We start from the raw sequence: 22531 nt of genomic DNA, 5'->3' as shown, positions 1-22531 counted from the left end.
TAAAATGGCGGAGGGGAGAATGATGCAAGCTGCTTTGGGTCCCCATTGTGGAGAAAGGTAGGGTATACATAAATAATAAATTTACCTTAAGATTGTGTGTGTGTGTGTGTGTGTGTGTGTAAAGTGCCGTCAAGCTACAGACGACTTATGGCAACCCCAGCAAGAGGTTTTCAAGGCAAATGAGAAGCAGAGATGGATTACCATTGCCTGCCTCTGCAGAGTCTTCCTTATTGGCTTCCATTCTAAGTATCGACTCTACTTAGCTTCCGAGATCCAATGAGATCCGGCTAGGGTTGCCAACCTCCAGGGAGTGGCTGGAGATCTCCTGCTACTACAACTGATCTCCAGCCAATACAAGATCAGTTCCCCTGGAGAAAATGGTCGCTTTGGCAATTGTACTCTGTGGCATTGAAGTCCCTCCCCTCCCCAAACCCCGCCCTCCTCAGGCTCCGCCCCAAAAACCACCGGTGGCGACAAGGGACCTGGCAACCCTAGATCCAGCAGTATCGTGCTGCCTTCCCATACCTGAAGATAGGGGACAAATAAAAGGTAGATTGGTTGATGAATGGGAAGAAGAAAAGGAAGCAGGGAAAGGGAAGTTGTGGGAGCTGCCAGGAGGAAGGAAATAGTGTGGGGAGGGGGATACAAAGGAAAGGTGCGCACTGCAAGTCCTTTCAGGTTCCCCATTGGGCAGCTGGGCCTGCCCTATTCTGGTGGCTGAACATATGAACATATGAAGCTGCCTCAAACTGAATCCGACCCTTGCTCCATCAAAGTCAGTGTTGTCTACTCAGACCGGCAGTGGCTCTCCAGGGTCTCAGACAGAGGTCTTTCATATCACCTACTTGCCTAGTCCTTTAACTGGAGAAGCCGGGGATTGAACCTGGGACCTTCTGCATGCCAAGCAGAGGCTCTACCACTGAGACACGGCTGGCACCGCACAACAGCCTGGCCCAAACTAGCAGCACCACACACGTTTGCATGTTAGAGGCTGCCAGTAGGACGGAAGGGACGGATTTCTGGCCAAGGGAAGTTTCAAAGGGGTCTTTGTCGCAAAAGAGCGGACCGATGAAGGACAGGAACCAGATTGTCTCACCGTTGTCGCATTCCGTTCTTTTTGACTAGGTTCTGCTGTAATAGGGCCAACGGCCGATTTGAATCTAATCGCTCTCCAGAGTGAGTAGAATGAGAGGATTTAAGACCAAGCTGTGCATTTCATACCATTAAGGGAAACTTTGCAGGGGATAATGTGTTCCTTTGCCTATCTGAACCCTCTAAGCCCCCTATTAAAATTATCTCCGTTTTCCTTTTGGCCAGCAGGCCCTGGAGGAGATTAAGACAGCAACCTGGACATGTGTCTCTCTTGTTATGCCCTCTCTCGTGATGCCCTTCCTGGGCATATGTACTTTTGTCTTTTCTGTTTCTTTTTTGATTTTAAAGTCGGTTGGAAGTCTAGAAAAGGAGAGAACACACACTGTCTTCAGGCTAGCGACAGTTTTCCCTCCCTGCTGAAAGTATAGTGTGCGCAAATAATATTCCACCTTTCCTCTTTCTCCCTTCCTTTAGCATCTCCCAGGCAGTCACAACTTATAAGCATGCCAGGTGTACTGGTGAGAGTGTCGGACTAGGATCTGAAAGTCTTGGGTTCAAATCCCCATGGAGCCATGGAAGCGTTCTGGGCAATCTTGGTCTGGTTGCTCTCTCTCACCCTACCTGCCTCACAGGGTTGTTGAGCAGACAAAGTGGAAGATGGGAGCATAATGTTGTAAGCTGCCTTGGGTCTCCCTTGGAGAGAAAAATGGGATATTAACATTTAAATAAAAGCAGGTGCTTCCTTGGAGGCAGCTATGGGCTGCAGAATCTCTGCATTAGGGTTGCCAACCTTCAGGTCCTAGCTGGAGATCTCCTGCTATCACAACTGATCTCCAGCCAATAAAGATCAGTTGACCTGGAGAAAATGGCTGCTTTGGCAATTGGACTCTATGGCACTGAAGTCCATCCACTTTCCAAACCTCATCCTCCTCAGGCTCCACCCCAAAAACCTCCCGCCAGTTGTGAAGAGAGACCTGGCAACCCTACTCTGTGTGCATTTTGAGTTCTCTGCCTTGAACTCACTCTGATTTTCAGACTAGGATCTAGATCATAATGGGTGTGAACCGCATTAGTCTGTCTGTAGCAGTAGAAAAGAGCAAGAGTCATCAGCACCTTAAAGACTAACAAAATTTCTGGCAGGGTATTGAGCTTTTGTGAGTCACAGCTCACTTCTTCCGATATCTGAAGAAGTGAGCTGTGACTCATGAAAGCTCACACCCTGCCAGAAATTTTGTTAGACTAGGATCTGAAAGTCTTGGGTTCAAATCCCCACCCTCCAATAGAAGCTTGCTGGGCCTCAGCCTAACCTACCTCCCAGGATCGAGGAGAGCAGTGTAAGCTGCTTCGGGTCCCCACTGCGGAGAAAGTCAAAGTATAAATGAAGTAAATAATATGTCTTCTTATTCTTCGTCTATAAAGTGGGTAACTGCAATTTAGATCATTCCCTTACTACGTCCTGTGTATGTCCATGGCATGGCTCACTTTCTTGAGTTGTCAGCTCTGCGTGCAGGTTATTTTCTGCTTTCTGAGTGTGGCACTGACGTAGCCTGTGTTGAGTCCTTGGGAAGACCGATATTATGTCTGTATGTTGTTATTTGGCAGCAGTGGACTTTGGAACACACACAAATGTTGTACATCTTAGCCAAACAAGTCTTTTTCTCCATGCAGGGGTCCCCAACGTGGCACCCGCCAACACCTTTCCTGGTGCCCGCCGACAGTTTTTGGAAAGTGGGAGGGGCTAGGTGGGGCGGGTGCCCAGCAGGGCTTCTGATTGGGCAGATTAAAAGGCATCCTGTTAAACAGAGCTTCTGCCTGAAATACTAAAGAGGTACTATTACAGTTACATATAACCTCACTCCCTGACATTTTGTGGCTGGCTCTGCCTCCTGTGGCAGCCATTTTGTGGTTGCGCCCACCGCCCTGTGTCAGAATTCCAGAGGTGCCCAGAGGCTCAAAGAGGTTGGGGACCCTTGCTCTACCCCTCTACTCTGCCTCGGTGCCGTTTCAGGCTTAAGCACCAAAATGTCTAGGGTCATCTTGCCCACCAGCTCCCTGTCCCACTAGCTCTTTCATCTTTAGTCTGTAGGTAGGAAACCTGAAATTGCAGCATTGATACCAAAAAAAAATTTTAGGGAGAGAAAGCAGAGCAGGGAAGGGGAAAGGGGCACAGCTCAGAGGTAGAGCATCTGCTTTGCATGCAAACGATCCTAGGTTCAGTCCTTGGCACTCCCAGTATAAGAGGTGATGTGAAAGGCCTTCCCTGAGACTCTGGAGAGCCGCTGCCACTCAGAGTAGGCAATACTGACCCTGATAGACCAAAGAACATAAGAAAGGCCATGCTGGATCACACCGAGGCCCATCGAGTCCAGCAGTCTGTGGCCAACCAGGTGTCTCTAGGAAGCCCACAAGCAAGACGAGTGCAGCAGCATTATCCTGCCTGTGTTCCAAAGCACCTAATATAATAGGCATTCTCCTCTGACACTGGAGAGAATAGGTATGCATCATGACTAGCATCCATTTTTACTAGTATCCATGAATACCCCTCTCCTCCATGAACATGACTCAGGCATGACTCAGGATAATTTAGCTTCATGCCTTCACAAGTGAATCAGATGTTTCAGGTTGCTGCTAGGGATGGGTCTGAACAGGCCCAAGACTGTCGCCCTGAGGTGTCTCCCGGCTATTAACCCTGAGTTACCCTTCTGGGACTGTCAACCCCAGTGGCAGATTCCTCAGCTTCAACCAGATCTTTCTGACATCTACCTGAAGTAGATTCTCTTTAGGGGCTTGACTGAGACCCTGCATGCGGCTGTGGCAGCAGTAGAGCATCTGCTCGGCATGCAGAAGGTCCCAGGTTCAATCCCTGGCATCCCCAGTTGAAAGGGATTAGGCAGGTAGGTGATGTGAAAGACCTCCGCCTGAGACCCTGGAGAGCCGCTGCCAGTTTGAGTAGACAATACTGACTTTGATGGAGCAAGGGTCTGATTCAGTATAAGGCAGCTTTATGTGTTCATGTGTACATTTGGGTAGGGGCCGTGGCTCAGTGGCAGAGCATCTGCTTGGCATGTAGAAGGTCCCAGGTTCAATCCCCGGCATCTTCAGTTAAAGGGACCAGGCAAGTAGGTGATGTGAGAGACCCCTGCCTGAGACCCTGGAGAGCCACTGCCGGTCTGAGTAGACAATACTGACTTGGATGGACCAAGGCTCTGACTCAGCATAAGGCAGCTTCATGTGTTCATGTGACATCCCGAAGACAAAACCTGCTACAGCATATGGCTCAGAACATTTTAAAACATAGCAAAGTTTTGGACAGGGAGGCCTTTAAAAGGAACTCACTTTTTAATTATAGTGCAGACAAAAGAAAGCATGAGTCAGCAGCAGACAAGGCTCCTGGCCTTTCCACCATATGGGTTTTGGATGTGACGCACTTCATTTGCACAGCGTGACGCAGCTAGCAGGAAAAAAGTCTCCAGCCTTGGAAGGGAGCCAGGACTGCAAACCTGTCAGGAGCATCTCAAGGACACTTAAAAAAAACAACACAGACACACATTGACTTCAAACAACAAAAAAGACGTGGCTGTAATTGTTTGCTAGGACAACTCCTCATAAGTCGTATCAGTAACATACAGCATTTTCAAAGGGATAGCCTTGTCAGTCTGTTGCTGTGAAAAAAAAAAAAAAAAGGAGTGTTGTAGCATCTCAAAAGCTTATTTCGGCATAAACATTCACAAGTCAAACCCCGGTCCATTAGATGCATGGACAGTCCTTTTGCAGACACTTTTATAACCAAAATAGAAAATAAATGGTGGTGGTGGTGGTGGTGGAGGAGGAGGAGGAGGAGAATTTGTTTTTATTTGCCGACTTTCTCCACCACTTAAGGGACACAAGAACCTAAGAAAAGCCCTGCTGGATCAGACCAAGGTCCATCAAGTCCAGCAGTCTGTTCACACAGTGGCCAACCAGGTGCCTCTAGGAAGCCCACAAACAAGATGACTGCAGCAGCACCGGCCCGCCTGTGTTCCACAGCACCTAATACAATAGGCATGCTCCTCTGATCCTGGAGAGAATACGAAGAATCAAACCGGCTTACAATCACCTTGCTTTCCCCTCCCCACAACAGACACCCTGTGAGGTAGGTGGGGCTGAGAGAGCTCTAAGAGAGCTGTGAATGGCCCAAGGTCACCCAGCCTCCGACACTCATATGGAGGAGTGGGGAATCAACCACAGTTCTCCGGATCAGAGTCCATCACTCCAAACCACCGTTCTTAACCACTGCATCACGCTGGAGGAGGGAGAACTGTAGCAGAGACCTGGCATCAATCCTGTTATGAATCGTTCAAGTGTGAAAGGGACTGGAATGGATGTAATTGTTATACACAGTAGATGAGGAGAGAGGTCCCAGTTTTTCATAGGACACTACAGGATTTACAACAGGTCTCTCTCTGGTCCAGCTCCCCTTCTTCCTTTTGTAACTTTGGCTATAAAGGTGTCTGCACAGTGGCTGTATACTCCATGCATCTGATGAAGTGGGGTCTGACTCATGAAAATTATTTGTTATGATCTATTGGGTGGGGGGAACCAGTAAAAACTGAACTACATTAAGCAGCCCTCCTGAGGTTCATGCACCATGCACCTTTGGATCTGAATAAGGATTATTTCTCACCGGTTCATTACAGTGATGTAATTCCCCCCACCCAGTACATCACTGAGGTTTAGTGCCCCAGAAAATAGTCAGGATTTCTCTCTGATGCACTTGGGGTATGTCGACATGTTCAGAAATGCAGCTATGAGGAAATGGATTGCATTATGATTACCATTCATTGCCCACCCTTCTTAAGCATCTGACATTCAACAAGAAGAAGAGTTAGTTTTTATATGCCGACTTTCGCTACCACTTAAGGGAGACTCAAACCGGCTTACAATCACCTTCCCTTCCCCTCCCCACAACAGACACCCTGTGAGGTAGGTGGGGCTGAGAGAGCTCTAAGAGAGCTGTGACTTGCCCAAGGTCACCCAGCTGGCTTCATGTGGAAGAGTGGGGAAACAAATCCAGTTCACCAGATTAGCCTCCGCTACTCATGTAGACGAGTGGGGAATCAAACCTGGTTCTCCAGATCAGACTTCACGGCTCCAAACCACTGCTCTTAACCACTACACCACTCCGGCAAGCGCTCATACCCCAAACATGTCATCTAACAAACTGGCGCCACATAATTTTAGGATTTCCGTGAAACCTTCTCAAGAAGCCTCACGTACTGTAATGATGCTGCCCCCAGATAAAGCGCTTTGTGGATCATAGCCTCAGCATTAATAACATCGTCGTTCGTAGCACAAGGATCAAGGATTGTGGGTCTTCCCTGTTTTACTCTCTCCCCCCACCCCCCAGAAGCCATTTCTGAACCTGGGAAAGTTAGGTAAAGGCTTGGACTGGATGACCTGCAAGAGAAGGGGAAGTCTGACATTAAGGCCTAAGCCATACCCAGAATGCTATGCATGAACCCAAGTAGTTAAGAGCAGAAATGCACTTATGAACCTTAGACTCATAGAGTTGGAAGGGACCACCAGGGTCATCTAGTCCAACCCCCTGCACAATGCAGGAAATTCACAACTACTTCCCCCCCACACCCCCAGTGACCTACTCCATGCCCAGATGGCCAAAGTGCCCTCCCTCTCATCATCTGCCTATGGTTATAGAATCAGCATTGCTGACAGATAGCCATCTAGCCTCTTCTTTAAAAACTCCAGGGAAGGAGTGCTTATCACCTCCCGAGGAAGTCTGTTCCAGTGATGAACCGCTCTGTTAGAAAATTCTTCCTAATGTCTAGACAGAAACTCTTTTGATTCAATTTCAACCCGTTGGTTCTGGTCCGACCTTCTGGAGCAACAGAAAACAACTTGGCACCATCCTCCATATGACAGCCCTTCAAGTACTTGAAGATGGTTATCATATCCCCTCTCAGTCTTCTCCTCTTCAGACTAAACATATCCAGCTCCTTCCTTTCCTCATAGGACTGGTTCCCAAAGTGGGCAGTACCACCCCCTGGGGAGCGGTGGGATTACCTAATGGGGCACTAAGAGGCAAGGAGGCAGCAGAGGGTACTAGAGGTGGGCCCCTTCAACTGTGCTATTGGGTAGGGGGCACTGGGGTTGAGCTTGTGGAACCAAGGGGGCGGTGGCCTGAAAAGTTTGGGAACCACTGCCTTATACATATATCTACTCTGTAATAACATACTTGTTGAAATAGAAACAACAACTGGGAAGTTAACTTTCCCTCTTACAGTGGTTTGCCAAAGGGTCAACTTGACATCTATGCCTCTGACCAGCTATGCTTCCAACCATCTCTAATTATGCCACTAGGGAAAATCAGAAGTTCTGGTTTGGGCTTTAAGTGTTGTTTTTTTGCAATAATGGAACGTTGTTTACATACATCTATAAAATACTAAGCTGTCTACTAATGGATTCAGAGTCTCCAGTGGTGACCTATGGGTCATTGCCGCCTCTCTCCCATTTGCGTAGATGCTTATTTGTTCACGAATCGTTTTCTTGTTGTACGCATTGTTTTCCTAATTAAAGCTATACCTCTAGATTTCAAGGTTTCTCTGAGTCCATTCTTACACGCAGCTTGATGCGAACCTGGAGTTCTCCCACACAAGGCCCCTCCCAGCTCAATCACGTGATGACTCTAAGACACACACCCCCAAAGACTCCTTATGCAATGAGCAAAATGTTTATTTAGGTAAGAAATGGGTGCTGTCTTCCAGCAGGTGCCCACGACAGACATTTGTACATTCATTTCCACCAAGCCTTAGGACAGCATCGGTGAGTCAGGAATCATTCGACAGAAACATCCGGGAGGCAAAGATTATATAACAGACCAGCTGTCTCTCTTCCACATTCAGGTAGTTCCTACAACTCATAAAAATGCAGCACAGCTCACACGTCAGCAGTTTTTTTTAAAAAAAATGCGTAGATAAATTCTCTCCTATAGCAGTCAAATGATAACAGAAGTTCACCCCAAAAAGGACCTGAAGAATAAATAGCAACCCTTTAATCTGTCCAGTCTTTGACAGTCTTATAACTGATCATGATTTTCCTGAAGGAAACAAAACTATCTCTTGGCATACAGATTGTGAGAGGGTGTCATTTCTGTATTCTTCAAAACCTCCCCCTCCAAAGTCTCTTGAATCCTTCTCTACCACTTCACCTGATTGCAAAAGCAATACAATTTGACCAGGGACGTCTTACCTGCTGGCAATTAGAACTGCCTAGACTGTACAACAAAATCAGCAGGTACATGAGCATGGAATTCAACATTAAAGAAGGACGAGGAGCTGGTTTTTATAGGCCGACTTTCTCTACCACTTAAGGAAGAATCAGACCAGCTTAGAATCACCTTCCCTTCCCCTCCCCACCACAGACACCCTATGAGGTAAATGGGGCTGAGAGAGTGTGACTAGCCCAAGTTCACCCAGCTGGCTTCGTGTGCAGGAGTGGGGAAACCAACCAAGTTCACCAGATTAGCCTCCGCCATTCATGTGGAGGAGTGGGGGAATCAAACCCAATTCTCCAGATCAGACTCCACCGCTCCAAACCACCGCTCTTAACCACACTACGCACAGCTTCTCTTTCAGCATATTCCGGGTATGAAGACCTCTGCTCTGACCCCTGATTCGACCTAATCTCTCGGCAAGGTGGCTTAAAGTGCAGTTATTGCAATATGTACAAAGCTTGGATTTATTTTTTTAATGCCATACATCCAAATCTGTTGGCTGCAAAAGGCTACGGCCAGGGGACCTGCAACCAACGGTTCAAGAGCCAAATGAAGCTCAGTGCTGAACCAAATACGGCTGTATTAGAAAAGAAAATGAAATCTTTAAGTTTTAGCCTCTGTAATTTTAGGACATTATCAAGCATTCTAATTTTACCCACTTTTAGTATTTGTTCAGATATCAATTAGTTATGCACCTTGATAATCTTGCCATTTTTAACCATTTTAATAGCAAATCTATTTTGTATTTGTTTTTATCCTATACTATTTAACTATGCATATTTGCTTTATTCAATGGTCTATGACTACAAATAAATTTTTGTTGTTTTGAGTGGGAAATCTTTAAGTTGTGGAATGAGTTGGTTGGATGCCTGAATAACCAGGATACAAAGGGAATGACAAACAAAGATTCTTATGGAACTAAAGGGCTTTTTAGTGATGCATTAGGGAAAGGGTTACGGTGAACCGCTACCAGGAATGCAAGTGTGAACCATGTGCATGTTTATGCTAGTGCCCTAAAGCAACTGTGCAAGGTGCTCCTGAGTATATTGATGACTTATTGTGAGACCTTGTGGTGCCCCTTTTTAATGGTGTGAAACAACCAGCGTTTGGGCTGCAGAAACTTCATGGGTTATGAATCAACAAGACCGTTATCAGTACGGTTAATATTTTCACTTATGCAAACGGACTCTCTTACACTGGCTGACTGTTGATCACTTGCTCGGAATTTCGATGACATTTGGCTTTTGAATTATAAAAGGCTGCAGACCCACGAGCTAAGGGCACAACCCCTTAGCGCTCCTGTCCAAAGCTAGATGAAATTAATGGGGATCCAGCAGGACCACAGTACGAAACGGTGCATGGCTCCCATTCATTCCAATGGCACTTGGACAGGAGCACTTCGTCACCAATGGTGGGCCAAAACAGTACCCTGTGGAAACCAAGCAGCAAACAAAAAAGTCACCATCTATGTCCAAAGTGCTATAAAAATGTTTTCAAGCTCCCATCAGCTAACTGGCAGCACGGAGAAGTTCACCCTCATTGGAAGCCATTTGCTTTCCTGTGACCAGGAAAAGATTCTCAACATGAGAAGTGATTCTGTTTCTGTGTGCTGGACCTGGTGCATTCAAGACAATAGGAAAGCCCAGCTGTTATGAGTTAAGCACTCTACAGGAGGCCATGAAAAGACTTATGATAACAATAGTCGGCGAAGGAGTTGCTTCTTAGTCCAAACCAATGCAATGTCCAGAACGGCAGGAGGATCAGTTCAGTTTGCATCTAGCTTGCGGCAGTCCCAGAGCAAGTTTTTCCCCAGCTGATAACAAATGGTTTCATATGGACGAGGGCAAAATTAAGGCAGGCTTATTGGATCCAGTTCCCCGTGACCAAGAAAGGGAAAATGGGTAAGAAATTATAACAACCGGCAGTGTGGGCAAACAAAATACCAATTTTGAGTTGGAACTAGTGGGGAAATCTCTGGCGACACCCAAATCAGCAGCAGGTGAGACATCTGTCCTTCTACAACACAGTTTCTTCGAGCTTGACCTTGTGGTAAATCCCATGCAACCCAGTTGACATAACGTGGATTGTCCTCCTTATCAACCAGAGGTTCCTTCTTTACGGATAAAATCAGGTTTTAAAAGCAACAGCCCTTTCACTTAACAGGGAAATTGCCGGTGAGCCACTGGTGGCCAGAACCAAGCTAAATCATAGAAGAATCTTAGAGTTGGAAAGGACCACCAGGGTAATCTAGTCCAACCCCCTGCAGAATGCAGGAAATTCCAAACTACCTCCCCCCCCCACATCCCCAGTGACCCCAACTCCATGCCCAGAAGATGGCCAAGTTGCCCTCCCTCTCATGATCTGCCTAAAGTCGTAGAATCATCATTGCTGACAGATGGCCATCTAGCCTCTGCTTCAAAACCTCCAGGGAAGGAGGGCTTACCACCGGCTCCTTCATGGAGCAGCCCCTGCAGTACCGGCAGCACCACATGGTCCATTCCACTAAAGCCCCAGGCTATGGCGAGTGGACCTTGTGATGCTGCTGGCACTATAAGGACTTCTCTGCTCAGCTTGCTCCGGGGCTCATTAATGTGCCAATCTGCTCATTTCAGAAGGGGCAATGCCAGGATACAGGAAAACTAATGGGTGTCAGCATTACACGAGCCAAGCTGGAATATTTCCAGGTCCTGAAGAAACATGGCACCCTACATCACAGGACCAGACCCGAGACGGCAGGAAACGACAGACGGGCACAGCCCTGTCTTTTCCTTCTGCTTCCCCAGGGGTAGCCTAGAGAGCCATTTCTCCCCATATCCCTGACGATGAGCATTTCGTAGAGGACCTGAAGCCAATGGTCCCTGCCAAAGGTTTCTTCCATGGCCATGAATTCCACAGTTGCAGCCAAACCAAACTGAAGTCTTGTTGGAACACTTTAGAAGAAGAGTTGGTTTTTATATGCTGGCTTTCTCTGCCACTTAAGGGAGAATCAACCCAGTTTACAATCCCCTTCCCTTCCCCTCCCCACAACATGCACCCTGTGAGGTAGGTGGGGCTGAGAGAGCTCTAAGAGAGCTGTGACTTGCCCAAGGTCACCCAGCTGGCTTCATGTGGAGTGGGGAAACCAACCCAGTTCACCAGATTAGCCTCCACTGCTCATGTGGAGGAGTGGGGAATCAAACCCGGTTCTCCAGATTCCACTGCTCCAAACCACCGCTCTTAACCACACTGGCTTTAAAGACTAGGGAGCCTCAAAGGTTGAGCTGGAAACAGACCCTGTGTTTTAAACAAATTTACAGTGTACACCTTGTAATAAATATAATTATTTTGTTATAGTTTGAGTTTCCAGCTCAACCTTTGAGGTTCCGTGTTCTTTTCTGGTTGAGGTCCCCCCCCCCCATTTTTTTTGGTTGCACTTTAAAGACTATTTTTTTACTTCTGACCTAATCTTTCATGACTGCAGCCCACTTCATCAGCAGTATGAGATGGATCCTTGGCAAATACAAACACACACACCAGCTTGGGTTGCCAACCTCGAGGTAGTGGCTGGAGATCTCCCACTATTGCAACTGCTCTCCAGTCGGCAGAGATCAGTTCACCTGGAGAAAATGGCCGCTTGGGCAATTGGGCTCAATGGCATTGAAGTCCCTCCCCAAACCCCGCCCGCCTCAGTCTCCGCCCCAAAAACCTCCTGCCAGTGGCGAAGAGGGACCTGGCAACCCTAACACCAGCATTTCCTAAGGTTGGCATCTGCCATGAGAATCAGGCACTCCCTTGGCAGTGCAAATGGGTCACAAGTGGAGAAGGAGTCAAAGAACCAGGCTACCAACAGAGAAAGAATGGTGCCATCAGTTACGGTGTATCCATTATGGCGTTAGACCAGGATCTTGGAGACCCAGACTCAAATCCCCACTCCCCTATGGAAGCTTGGTGGATGACCTTGGGCCGGGTAACACACTGTCAGCCTACCCTACCTCACAGTATGGTTGTGAGAGCAAAATGGAAGGGGGTGGAGTGATTAATGTATGGCAGGACAAATGTTTCTAAGCCAAGAACTGATTGTCACCAGCACGGGTGACATCATCACACGCACAGGTCTTCATCCATGGAATTCGGCACATGTCCCCACTTATAAGAACATAAGAAAGGCCCTGCTGGATCAGACCAAGGCCCATCAAGTCCGGCAGTCTGTTCACACAGTGGCCAACCAGGTACCCCCAGGAAGCCACAAACAAGACGACTGCAGCAGCATCCTGCCTGTGTTCCACAGCACCTAAGATAATAGGCATGCTCCTCTGATCCTGGAGAGATTAGGCATGCATCAACTAGTATCCATTTTTACTAGTAGCCATGGCTGTGGCTCAGAGCTAGAGCCTCTGCTTGGCATGCAGGTCCCAGGTTCAATCCTCGGCATCTCCAGTTAAAAGGACCAGGCTGCAGGTAGTGAGAGACCCCTGTCTGAGGCCCTGGAGAGCTGCTGCTGGTCTGAGTAGACAATACTGACTTTGATGGACCGAGGGTCTGATTCAGTATAAGGCAGCTTCATGTGTTCAGGAGCATGTCCACTCCCCTCTTAAAGCCTTCCAAGCTGGCAGCCAGCACTGCATCCTGGGGCAGGGAGTTCCACCATTTAACACTTCCAGGGCCATGAAAGAAGACAGTGCGACCGCCCCTGGTTCGAAGAAGTCCCTCCTTTCGCTCAGGTCACTGGAGCCAAAGGTGTCCTGCCCCTCTCTTCCAAGTTGGAAGCCATCACTGCATCCTGGGGCAGGGAGTTCCACCATTTAACACTTCCAAGGCCATGAAAGAAGACAGCGCGACCGCCCCTGGTTCAAAGAAGTCCCTCCTTTCGCTCAGGTCACTGGAGCCAAAGGTGTCCCGCCCCTCTCTTCCAAGTTGGCAGCCATCACCACATCCTGCGGCAGGGAGTTCCCCAATGCAACACTTCCAAAGCCATGAAAGAAGACAGCGCGGCCACCCCTGGTTCGAAGAAGTCCCTCCTTTCGCTCAGGTCACTGGAGCCAAAGGTGTCCCGCCCCTCTCTTCCAAGCTGGCAGCCATCACCACATCCTGCGGCAGGGAGTTCCACTATTTAACACTTCCAAGGCCATGAAAGAAGACAGCGCGACCGCCCCTGGTTCAAAGAAGTCCCTCCTTTCGCTCAGGTCACTGGAGCCAAAGGTGTCCCGCCCCTCTCTTCCAAGTTGGCAGCCATCACCACATCCTGCGGCAGGGAGTTCCCCAATGCAACACTTCCAAAGCCATGAAAGAAGACAGCGCGGCCACCCCTGGTTCGAAGAAGTCCCTCCTTTCGGAGCCGGGGGCGTGCCGCCCCTCTAAGGCCGGGCTCCCCCCGCCGCCTGCGGGGAAGCGACCGCCCCCTGCAGGCTCCTCTTGAAAGGCGACTCGGGCGGCTCGGGCGCGCCCCCCCGGCCGCGGCGCGCCCTGCAGGCCGCCCAGGGCGCGCAGCCGCCCAGCCCCAGCGCCGAGGCCAGCAGGGCCGGGGCGCGCGCCTTCCTGCAGCGCCGCAGGCTCTTCCGCAGGCGCTGCCCGTGCGCCGCCAGGTAGAGCTCGGCCTGCGCCGCCCCGCCGCCCAGGCGGCCCAGGCTCTCGGCGCGGCCGGCCGCGCGCCCCTCGGCCTGCAGGAAGACGCGGTGCAGCTGCTGCACGCGGCTCTCCAGCTCCGACACCACCCGGCGCCGCCCCTCGGCCTCCAGCAGCCGCCGCCGCGCCTCGGCCAGCTCCAGGGCCCCCCGCACGGCCGCGGGCAGCGCCGGCGCCGCGCCTCGCGCCTCGCGGCCGGCCGCGCCGGACCCGCACTCCGCCTTGGCCGCCGCCGAGCCCGGGGAGCCGCGCGGCGGCAGGGCTCGGCCGACGGGGGCCGCTGCGCCGCCGGGCATCGCAGGCGCGCGCTTTGGAGACGCCGCGCTCACCTCTGCGCCTTGGAGAGGCGGGGGGCGCGGCGGGGGGGGGCGGCTCTCCGTCCCGCCGGGGGGCCGAAGGGGGACCTCCCCGGCGCCGAGCCCTCCTGGGAAGCCCTCCCGGCGTGGCTGCTCCCGGCTGGGCTAGGACGGGCTTCCCCTCGAAGGCGCGGGGAGAGGGGCGACGGCGACGCCGGATCGGTGCTTCTGGCAGCGGCGCCGAGCGCTCTTATAACGGGGGTGGGTGGGTGGGCAGGGCGCTGAGAGATGCGTCCCCGAGCCAGTCGGAGCGGCGCAACCCGCTGATCCCCGCCCGGGGCCCTCCCCGCGCCGTCCGAGGCTCCGCGGCCCTCCCCGGCCCCAATCTGTCCGCTGGGCTCCCTCTTCGCCGGCCGGGGCGTCGCCTCCGCACACGCCCGCTGGGGGGGGGGGGCTCTTCGCTGCTATTCCTACTCCGCCCTCCATGCATTTGTGTGTGTGTGTAAAGTGCCGTCAAGTCGCAGCCGACTTATGGCGACCCCTTTTGGGGGGTTTTCAAGGCAAGAGACTAACAGAGGAGGTTTGCCAGTGCCTTCCTCTGCACAGCAACCCTGGTATTCCTTGGTGGTCTCCCATCCAAATACTAACCAGGGTCAACCCTGCTTAGCTTCTGAGATCTGATGGGATCAGTCTAGCCTGGGCCATCCAGGTCAGGGCCATCAATGCATTTACCTGGGCTCAATAAAGACCTTGCATTCATGGCTCATGACCAATGCTGATTTCTCCACCCCCATCTCCCCCCTGGACATCACCGCCTCTTCTGCATACCACCCCTAATCCCATCACGCCTGTTATTCACATTTACCACAATATTCAAAAACCAGTGGGAGAACATTTCAACCTTCCAGGACATTCTGCTGCAGATTTAAGAGTAGCAGTTCTCTTACAAAGGAATTTTAAAGGGAGATTGGAAAGAGAAACTGCTGAATTACAGTTGATATTCAAACTAAAGTCAATGCATTTACCTGGGCTGAATAAAGACCTTGCATTCATGGCCCATTACCAATGCTGATTTCTCCACACCCATCTCTCCCCTGGACATCACAGACTCTTCTGCATATCACACCTAATCCCATCAAGCCTGCTATTCACATTTACATACTGTTCCTCTACTTAAAGACCGATGGATTTACATTCTAGCTGTATCTGAAGAAGTGAGCTGTGGCTCACGAAAGCTCATACCCTACCAGAAAATATTTTTGTTAGTCTTTAAGGTGCTACTGGACTCTTGCCCTTTTTGACATTTACAGACTGTTAACATTGACATACTAATGCTGGTCTGAATTCACTCTCCTCTACTTAAAGACAGATGGATTCACACGCCCATGCCGGCATCCCAGAGGGCATTCCCGGGGTGTTCCGGGGGGCGGAGCTGCTGGTAGGCAGCCTCCTAACCCCTTCCAGCCTGGGCACGCACCCCTCCGCCTCAGCGGTGCTGTGCCAGGTTTTTTGCTGGTGCAGCATGGCTTTAGTCTGTGGGGCTCCGCCACCCCCGTTTTTATTTTTGTTAGTTAAATGGCCCTTTTTCCTGCTCATGGCAGCCTCCAAACCTCTTTGGAGGCAACAGCAGCTTCCGGGCCACTCTGTCCCCTGGTGCCACTGGGCTCAGGAATGGACTGTAAATCCTGGTCGGTTAATACTGGTCAGTTAGGCAGTTCAAGGTATTTCTGATGGCGGCCAGCTCTTTTTCTGCATCTTGCAAAATGCAGGTGTCCCCTTGCAGATAAGATTTCTGCGACAAGCTTCAGGGAGTTTTATCACCAAGCTGCCACTTGATCCATCTCTGCCGTCACTGAGTTCTGAAAAGGCAGCGGAAGAGAGGATGAAACCTTGGAAACTTTCTCAGGGGGAGGTTTCTATAGAGATCCATGCAGGGTCAAAGGGGGGAAAAATACCAGCCTCTCGAGGGAGCTGTTGAGAAAGGAGATATTGGCTGCTGCCCAAGCCCAGTGTGTATCTTTGTACCATTGCAATCACCCATATCTCTCAATGTGAGCAGAAGCCCTGGCATCCTGCTCTTAAGCCCCTTTGAAAACCAAGGGACTCACTTCTGAGTCAACGTGGTTAGGCTCATGCTGCAAAATAACCCAAGTTCGTGAATCACAAAGCACCCAACCTGCTTCTGCAGTAGATTAATGCTGCAGTCCTTTGCACATAGACACAGGAGTAAGCACCTTTGGGTTATGGGTTATGTTAAAAGGAATGACTGACAATGCCTAATGGTTTTTTTCTTTTAAATATCTGTTTCCAGGGGATTTTGTTTTAGAAGCATCAGGATGGGATGGGGTTGTGGGGGAGGTCCCTCATTTAGCTTTCTTGAGCCAAGGGGAAAGGCACGGTACAAATATTTTAAATAATAAAAACCTGGAACATTGAACACACATGAACACATGAAGCTGCCTTATACTGAATCAGACCCTCGGTCCATCAAAGTCAGTATTGTCTACTCTGACCGGCAGCGGCTCTCCAGGGTCTCAAGCAGAGGTCTTTCACATCACCTACTTGCCTAGTCCCTTTGACTGGAGATGCCGGGGATTGGACCTGGGACCTTCTGCACGCCAAGCAGATACTCTACCACTGAGCCACGGCCCCTCCCCACTATTGTTAGGCTATGGAGAGAGGTGGGTTGTAGAGGTACATACATCCCTTCTTGTAGCATGAAAGCTGGCTCAATCAGGTTTTTGCTGTATAAACCCAGAGCAATAATTGTGTGCTCAAACTGTTTGGTTTTTCATCACACACACCCCACACACACACACCTTGAGAAAAATCACTTGATATTTCTCTAGACTTTCCAAGCTTATCTGGTTATATTGCTCTCCTAGAACACAGCCCATCTGTTGACATGCTTGTACGTTCTGTGAAATACAGCATCCTTCCACTAGATGCTCCACCTGATGCTGTAACATGTCTGCCAATAGCTTGGTTACGTAAGGCTTTATTAATAAGACTGAAAGTGGGATGGGCTGGCAGGAGATCAGAGGCCCACTCAGAACAAGTGAGAGATGTTCTGAGTTGCAGATGTATTTAAAAAAAATATTATGGTAAAAATTATATATATATATATATATATATATATATATATATATATATATATATATATATATATATATATATATATATATATATATATGGTAAAAATAAAATATACCAATTTATATATATATACATATACACATACATACACATATATATACATACATATACATACATAGAAGTGGCATTCCCTCCTTTGTTTGATTGAGAGCCAGCATGGTGTAATGGTTAAGAGCGGTGTTTTGGAGCGGTGAACTCTAATCTGGAGAACCGGGTTTGATTCCCCACTCCTACACAGGATGCCAGCTGGGTGACCTTGGGCTGGTCACAGAGCTCTCTTAGCCCCACCTACCTCAAGTATCTGTTGTGGGGAGGGGAAGGGAAGGTGATTGGAAGTCGGTTTGATTCTTCCTTAAGTGGTAGATAAAGTTGGCATCTAAAAACCAACTCTTCTTCTTTGTGTGAGAGAAGGGAGAATGCCTCTTCTAAGATGAGTCATGTTTCATAGCAGCCTGGTATCTTGGTCATCTTCTGGACATGGAATAGAGGTCACTGGGGGTGTGGGGGGAGGTAGTTGTGAATTTCCTGCATTGTGCAGGGGGTTGGACTAGATGACCCTGGTGGTCTCTACCAACTCTATGATTCTATGGGCTTAGAAGAGGCATTCACTCCGAGTTCAAAATGAGAGAATCCTTCTTCTTAGATGCCGTCTATGCTTTTTCTAAAGACTTGCAAAGGGCCAAACTACACATTATGGCTTTAGTGGGTCTGTTCACTGGACTTGGTTCTCTTTCCCAGTAGCCACACATCAAGAGCAGGGAACTGCTCTTTAAAGGATTGCAGGGGCCTAATTGGGCTCGGGACTGTTGTGTGGGGGCAGGAAGGGCTCCTGCCTTCTCCTGCACTGTTTTCCTGATGTGGCATGGCCCCACTGAGGCATTATTTGTCCCATGGGAAGGCTTTCCAAGCAGTATTCAGTCCAGGAAACATGGAAGAAAACTTAAAAACACAGTTTTTAAAATCTGCTGCCCTATTTCAATAAGGGGATTTTTTTTAATAACTCAAAAGGTTATAATTGATTAATGGAATGAGATGAAAACAGAAATAAATTGTTTACTAAGACCAGGCATTGTTAACACAGGAGTGTGCAAGCTTTAGAAAGAAGAAGAAGGAACTGGTTGCATTCGAGTCTCTGGGCACTTTCACACATACCAAATAATGCACTTTCAATCCACTTTGCAGTTGGATTTTACTGTGGCCATTTATGCAGGGTCGATTCTGCTCCTCGCTCAATGCTGATTTTTTAAATCTGACCTTTAAAATGACTATTCACGGTCCGATGCAAGAGGAGAAAGTCAAACAAATTCCACCACACTCGCCTGCTCCTTCGTTCCTTTGTTTGCATAGCCATTAGCAACAGTCATTTGCATAGCTAAGCTGCGGCTGGGATTCTGCATGCTTCCTTGAGGGGATTCTTCCAGACGGGGGCGGAGCAAATACAAAAGGTCGCGTTAAGGGGGCTCTTAAGAAATGCAGAGCAGGTCTGCGGCGGCTTCGCAGTGACGTCTGGAATGATGGTTCAGCGTGAAGAAATAAATATGCGGGGCACTTCAGCCTGGAACGTGCTGCTAATTACCAAGCATAAACGGCCTGTGTGAAATGGCAAAATCCACTTGCAAACGATGGTTAAAATGGTTCTTGTAGGTTATTCGGGCTGTGTAACCGTGGTCTTGGTATTTTTTTTCCTGACGTTTCGCCAGCAGCTGTGGCAGGCATCTTCAGAGGAGTAACACTGAAGGACAGTGTCTCTCTGTCAAGTGTGTAGGAAGAGTAATATATAGTCAGAAGGGGGTTGGGTTTGAGCTGAGTCATTGTCCTGCAAAGCATTAAAGGTAATGTGCTAATCATTGTCCTGTAAGTATCAAGATAATGTGCTAATGAGGGTGTGGTATGTTAATGTGGAACCAACGTATCCTGAAGTGATCTGTTAACGTGTGGAATCCAAAGCTAATCTGCATGGCTATTGTAGACTGTAGTCTTTGTTAGTCTGGAGGTTTTCAGGACAGGAAGCCAAGCCTTATTCATTCTTAAACTCTCTTCTTTTCTGTTAAAGTTGTGCTGATGTTTATGAATTTCAATGGCTTCTCTGTGCAATCTGACAAAATAGTTGGTAGAATTGTCCATTATTTCAGTGTCTTGGAATAAGACCCTATATCCTGTTTGGGTCAGTCCATGTTCAGCCACTGCTGATTTCTCAGGTTGACCAATGGTTTAAAATGCGTTGAAAGTGGATCAGAAGTGCATTATTCAGCATGTGTGAAAGCACCTTGGGTGTATGGGAGGCTGAATTTTCCAAACTACGCTGAAATTGTGTTGTAGGAAGAATAGAACAGGTGATCACAGAGCCTTGAGGAATAAGGGGAGCTGCCCCAGATACAAGGTTAATGTGTAATGAGCCTCGGGGGGACAGGTTTTACTCATCAGAAAACAGCGCAAAGCAGTAGTGATCAAATAGCGGCCATAGGCAATTATTTTTTTATTCCCTCGTGGATCTGAGCCCAACCCCCATAATAAGCTGTTTCCAGAAGCCAGTTTGCCTGAGGGAAGCAAACAGCAAAGCCATCTGTTAATCTTCAGCGTTTTCCAGAGACAGTTGCATAAGCCACATAAAAGAAGAGAGGCCTCCAAATTGTAATGCGGTTGTGGGAGTGGGGGGGAAGGTGAGAGGAATAAAAGTGGAATCAAGAAAAAACAGACCTGAAGCACCTGGAGTACCTGCTTATTCATAACAGTTTCTCCCTGTGGTAGTTGCTTCCATGTACTCTCAGTATAACACCTCAGGGGCTCGGGAGGTGCTAACTGCACTGATATTTTGTATGCTGAAAAAGAAGAAGAAAAGTTGGTTTTTATATGACCAATTTTCTCTACCACTTAAGGGAGACTCAAAGCGGCTTACAATCACCTTCCCTTCCCCGCCCCACAACAGACACCCTGTGAGGTAGGTGGGGCTGAGAGAGTGTGACTGGCCCAAGGTCACCCAGCAGACTTCATGTGTAGGAGTGGGGAAACAAATCCAGTTCCCCAGATTAGCCTCCGCTGCTCATGTGGAGGAGTGGGGAATCAAACCCAGTTCTCCAGATCAGAATCCACCGCTCCAAACCACCGCTATTAACCACTGCTCCAAGAGAGATAAAGTGCTTTGTAGATTAATGTTTCCACAGGGGTCGCTGTATTAGTTGGAGCAAAGTGTAGCAGAAGTCCAGTGGCACCTTAAAGGCCAACAAAATGTATTCCGGCCTCAGCTTTCATGAGTTTTATTTATCTATGTTATTTACTTCATTTATATTCCACTTTTCTCCCCTCAAGGGACACAATGAGACCTACAATATCCTCCATTCTCTTTTTTATCCTCACAACAACCCTGTGAGGTAAGTTAAGCAGAGAGTGTGTGACTGGCCCAAGGTCACCCAGCGAGCATCCATGGCAGAGGGGGGATTTGAACCGGCATATCACAAATCACAGTCTACCACTCCAGCAGCTACACCATTCTGTTCCATTCTGCTCTGCTGAATGCATCTGATGAAGTGAGCTCTGACTCATGAAAAATGATGTTGTTAGTCTTTATGTTACTTATTAATTTTACTTCATTTTTAGCCCACCTTTCTTGCTGAGTTTCAAGGTGGATTACAAAATACAGAAAACAATTACAAAGTATAGAACACAGTTTGATCAAACAGTATAAAACATTTAATAAACAATGCAATAGGGCTAGAATTACAACACTGGAAAACAATGGAAACATCTGATTTCTGCTTAAATTTAATCTCTCCGGGTTTAATGTTCCTGGGTGAATATTTTAGGCTTTGCAGTTAAATTGTTTTACTCTGGGCTTCTGCTCATTACAAGGCCTTCCAGGACACATCTATTTAGCCAACCTAGTAGGATGACAGCCCTGACCTGGATGGCCCAGGCTAGCCTGATCTCAGATCTCAGAAGCTAAGCAGGGTCAGCCCTGGTTAGTATTTGGATGGGAGACCACCAAGGAAGTCCAGGGTTGCTGTGCAGAGGAAGGCACTGGCAAATCACCTCTGTTAGTCTCTTGCCATGAAAACCCCAAAAATAGGTTGCCATAAGTTGGCTGCAACTTGAAGGCACTTTACACACACACACACACACACACACACACAAAGTAGGATGACATAGATAAAACCTTTTCCACAAGGTGTCTGTTTTTTAATGCAAAACTGCTTTGATTCCCCCCCCCCCGCCCAACATCCCACAGGAGAGGTGAACTGATCTATTTTGAATAAAATCCAGCCTTCCATGTTGACAAGCTGATGAAATATCTTTGCTTTCTGTCAGGCACAGGGTTTTCATAAGCAGCATTCTGGTGAGTTTTGTTTCCTGCTTTCAGTTCCCTCCTGAGACGTGGTATTTAGAACTGATTTCTGTATGGCTGCAGGGTTTTACTCTGCAGTCTTCTTCAATCATTCATAAGTATTAACTCTCTCCTCACCACTGACTGCATTGTGTTTGGGATTTTTGACTGATACACGAGACCATGTATCACTGGCACCACATTCAGAGTTTCCATCAAAGGTTAGCACAATTTATAGCACACTTACTTGTATGAAAGAGCCAATGCCCATTCACTTTCCAAATGAAACCGGACACCAGTCTTTGGATAAATGTGAGCTTTCAATATAACATCTTCGGCTGTTCGTGCGTTGAATATAACACGAGAATTACTCGATGCATGTATAAAGAAAACCAAGCGTACGCTTCATGGGTTGTGCTGCATTCACTGTTAACTTGTGAACAGGGTTCAAATAAGCGCATGGCATCATGTGAAAGTTTGTTCCCCTTTGATCCAAAGACTCAGGAGGAGGAGGAGGAGTTGGTTTTTATATGCCGACTTTCTCTACCACTTAAGGGAGAATCAAACAGGCTTACAATCACCTTCCCTTCCCCTCCCCACAACAGACACCCTGTGAGGTATGTGGGACTGAGAGAGCTCTAAGATCTGTGACTAGCCCAAGGACACCCAGCTGGCTTCATCTGTAGTGGGGAAACCAATCTGGTTCACCAGATTAGCCTCCACCACTCACGTGGAGGAGTGGGGAATCAAACCCAGTTCTCCAGATCAGATCCACAGCTCCAAACCACTGCTCTTAAC

General features: G+C 48.5%; 1 protein-coding gene across 1 annotated transcript; it reads right to left on the bottom strand.

The window, feature by feature from the left end:
* Positions 1-13695: 13695 nt before the first annotated feature.
* On the bottom strand, positions 13696-14259 carry TRNP1 (TMF1 regulated nuclear protein 1). The gene has a single exon (XM_056846425.1). The coding sequence runs from the start codon at positions 14257-14259 to the stop codon at positions 13696-13698; it is 564 nt and encodes a 187-aa protein (XP_056702403.1).
* Between the last annotated feature and the right edge of the window lie 8272 nt (positions 14260-22531).

This window comes from Euleptes europaea, chromosome 3 (assembly GCF_029931775.1).
Source record: "Euleptes europaea isolate rEulEur1 chromosome 3, rEulEur1.hap1, whole genome shotgun sequence".
NCBI classification, from domain to species: Eukaryota; Metazoa; Chordata; class Lepidosauria; order Squamata; family Sphaerodactylidae; genus Euleptes; species Euleptes europaea.
Note: the sequence above shows the minus strand (reverse complement) of the source record. Positions and strands in the feature narration are given on the sequence as shown.

Excerpts from the sequence above, each read along its gene's own strand:
- TRNP1 (XM_056846425.1), bottom strand. The coding sequence starts at position 14,259 with ATGCCCGGCGGCGCAGCGGCCCCCGTCGGCCGAGCCCTGCCGCCGCGC.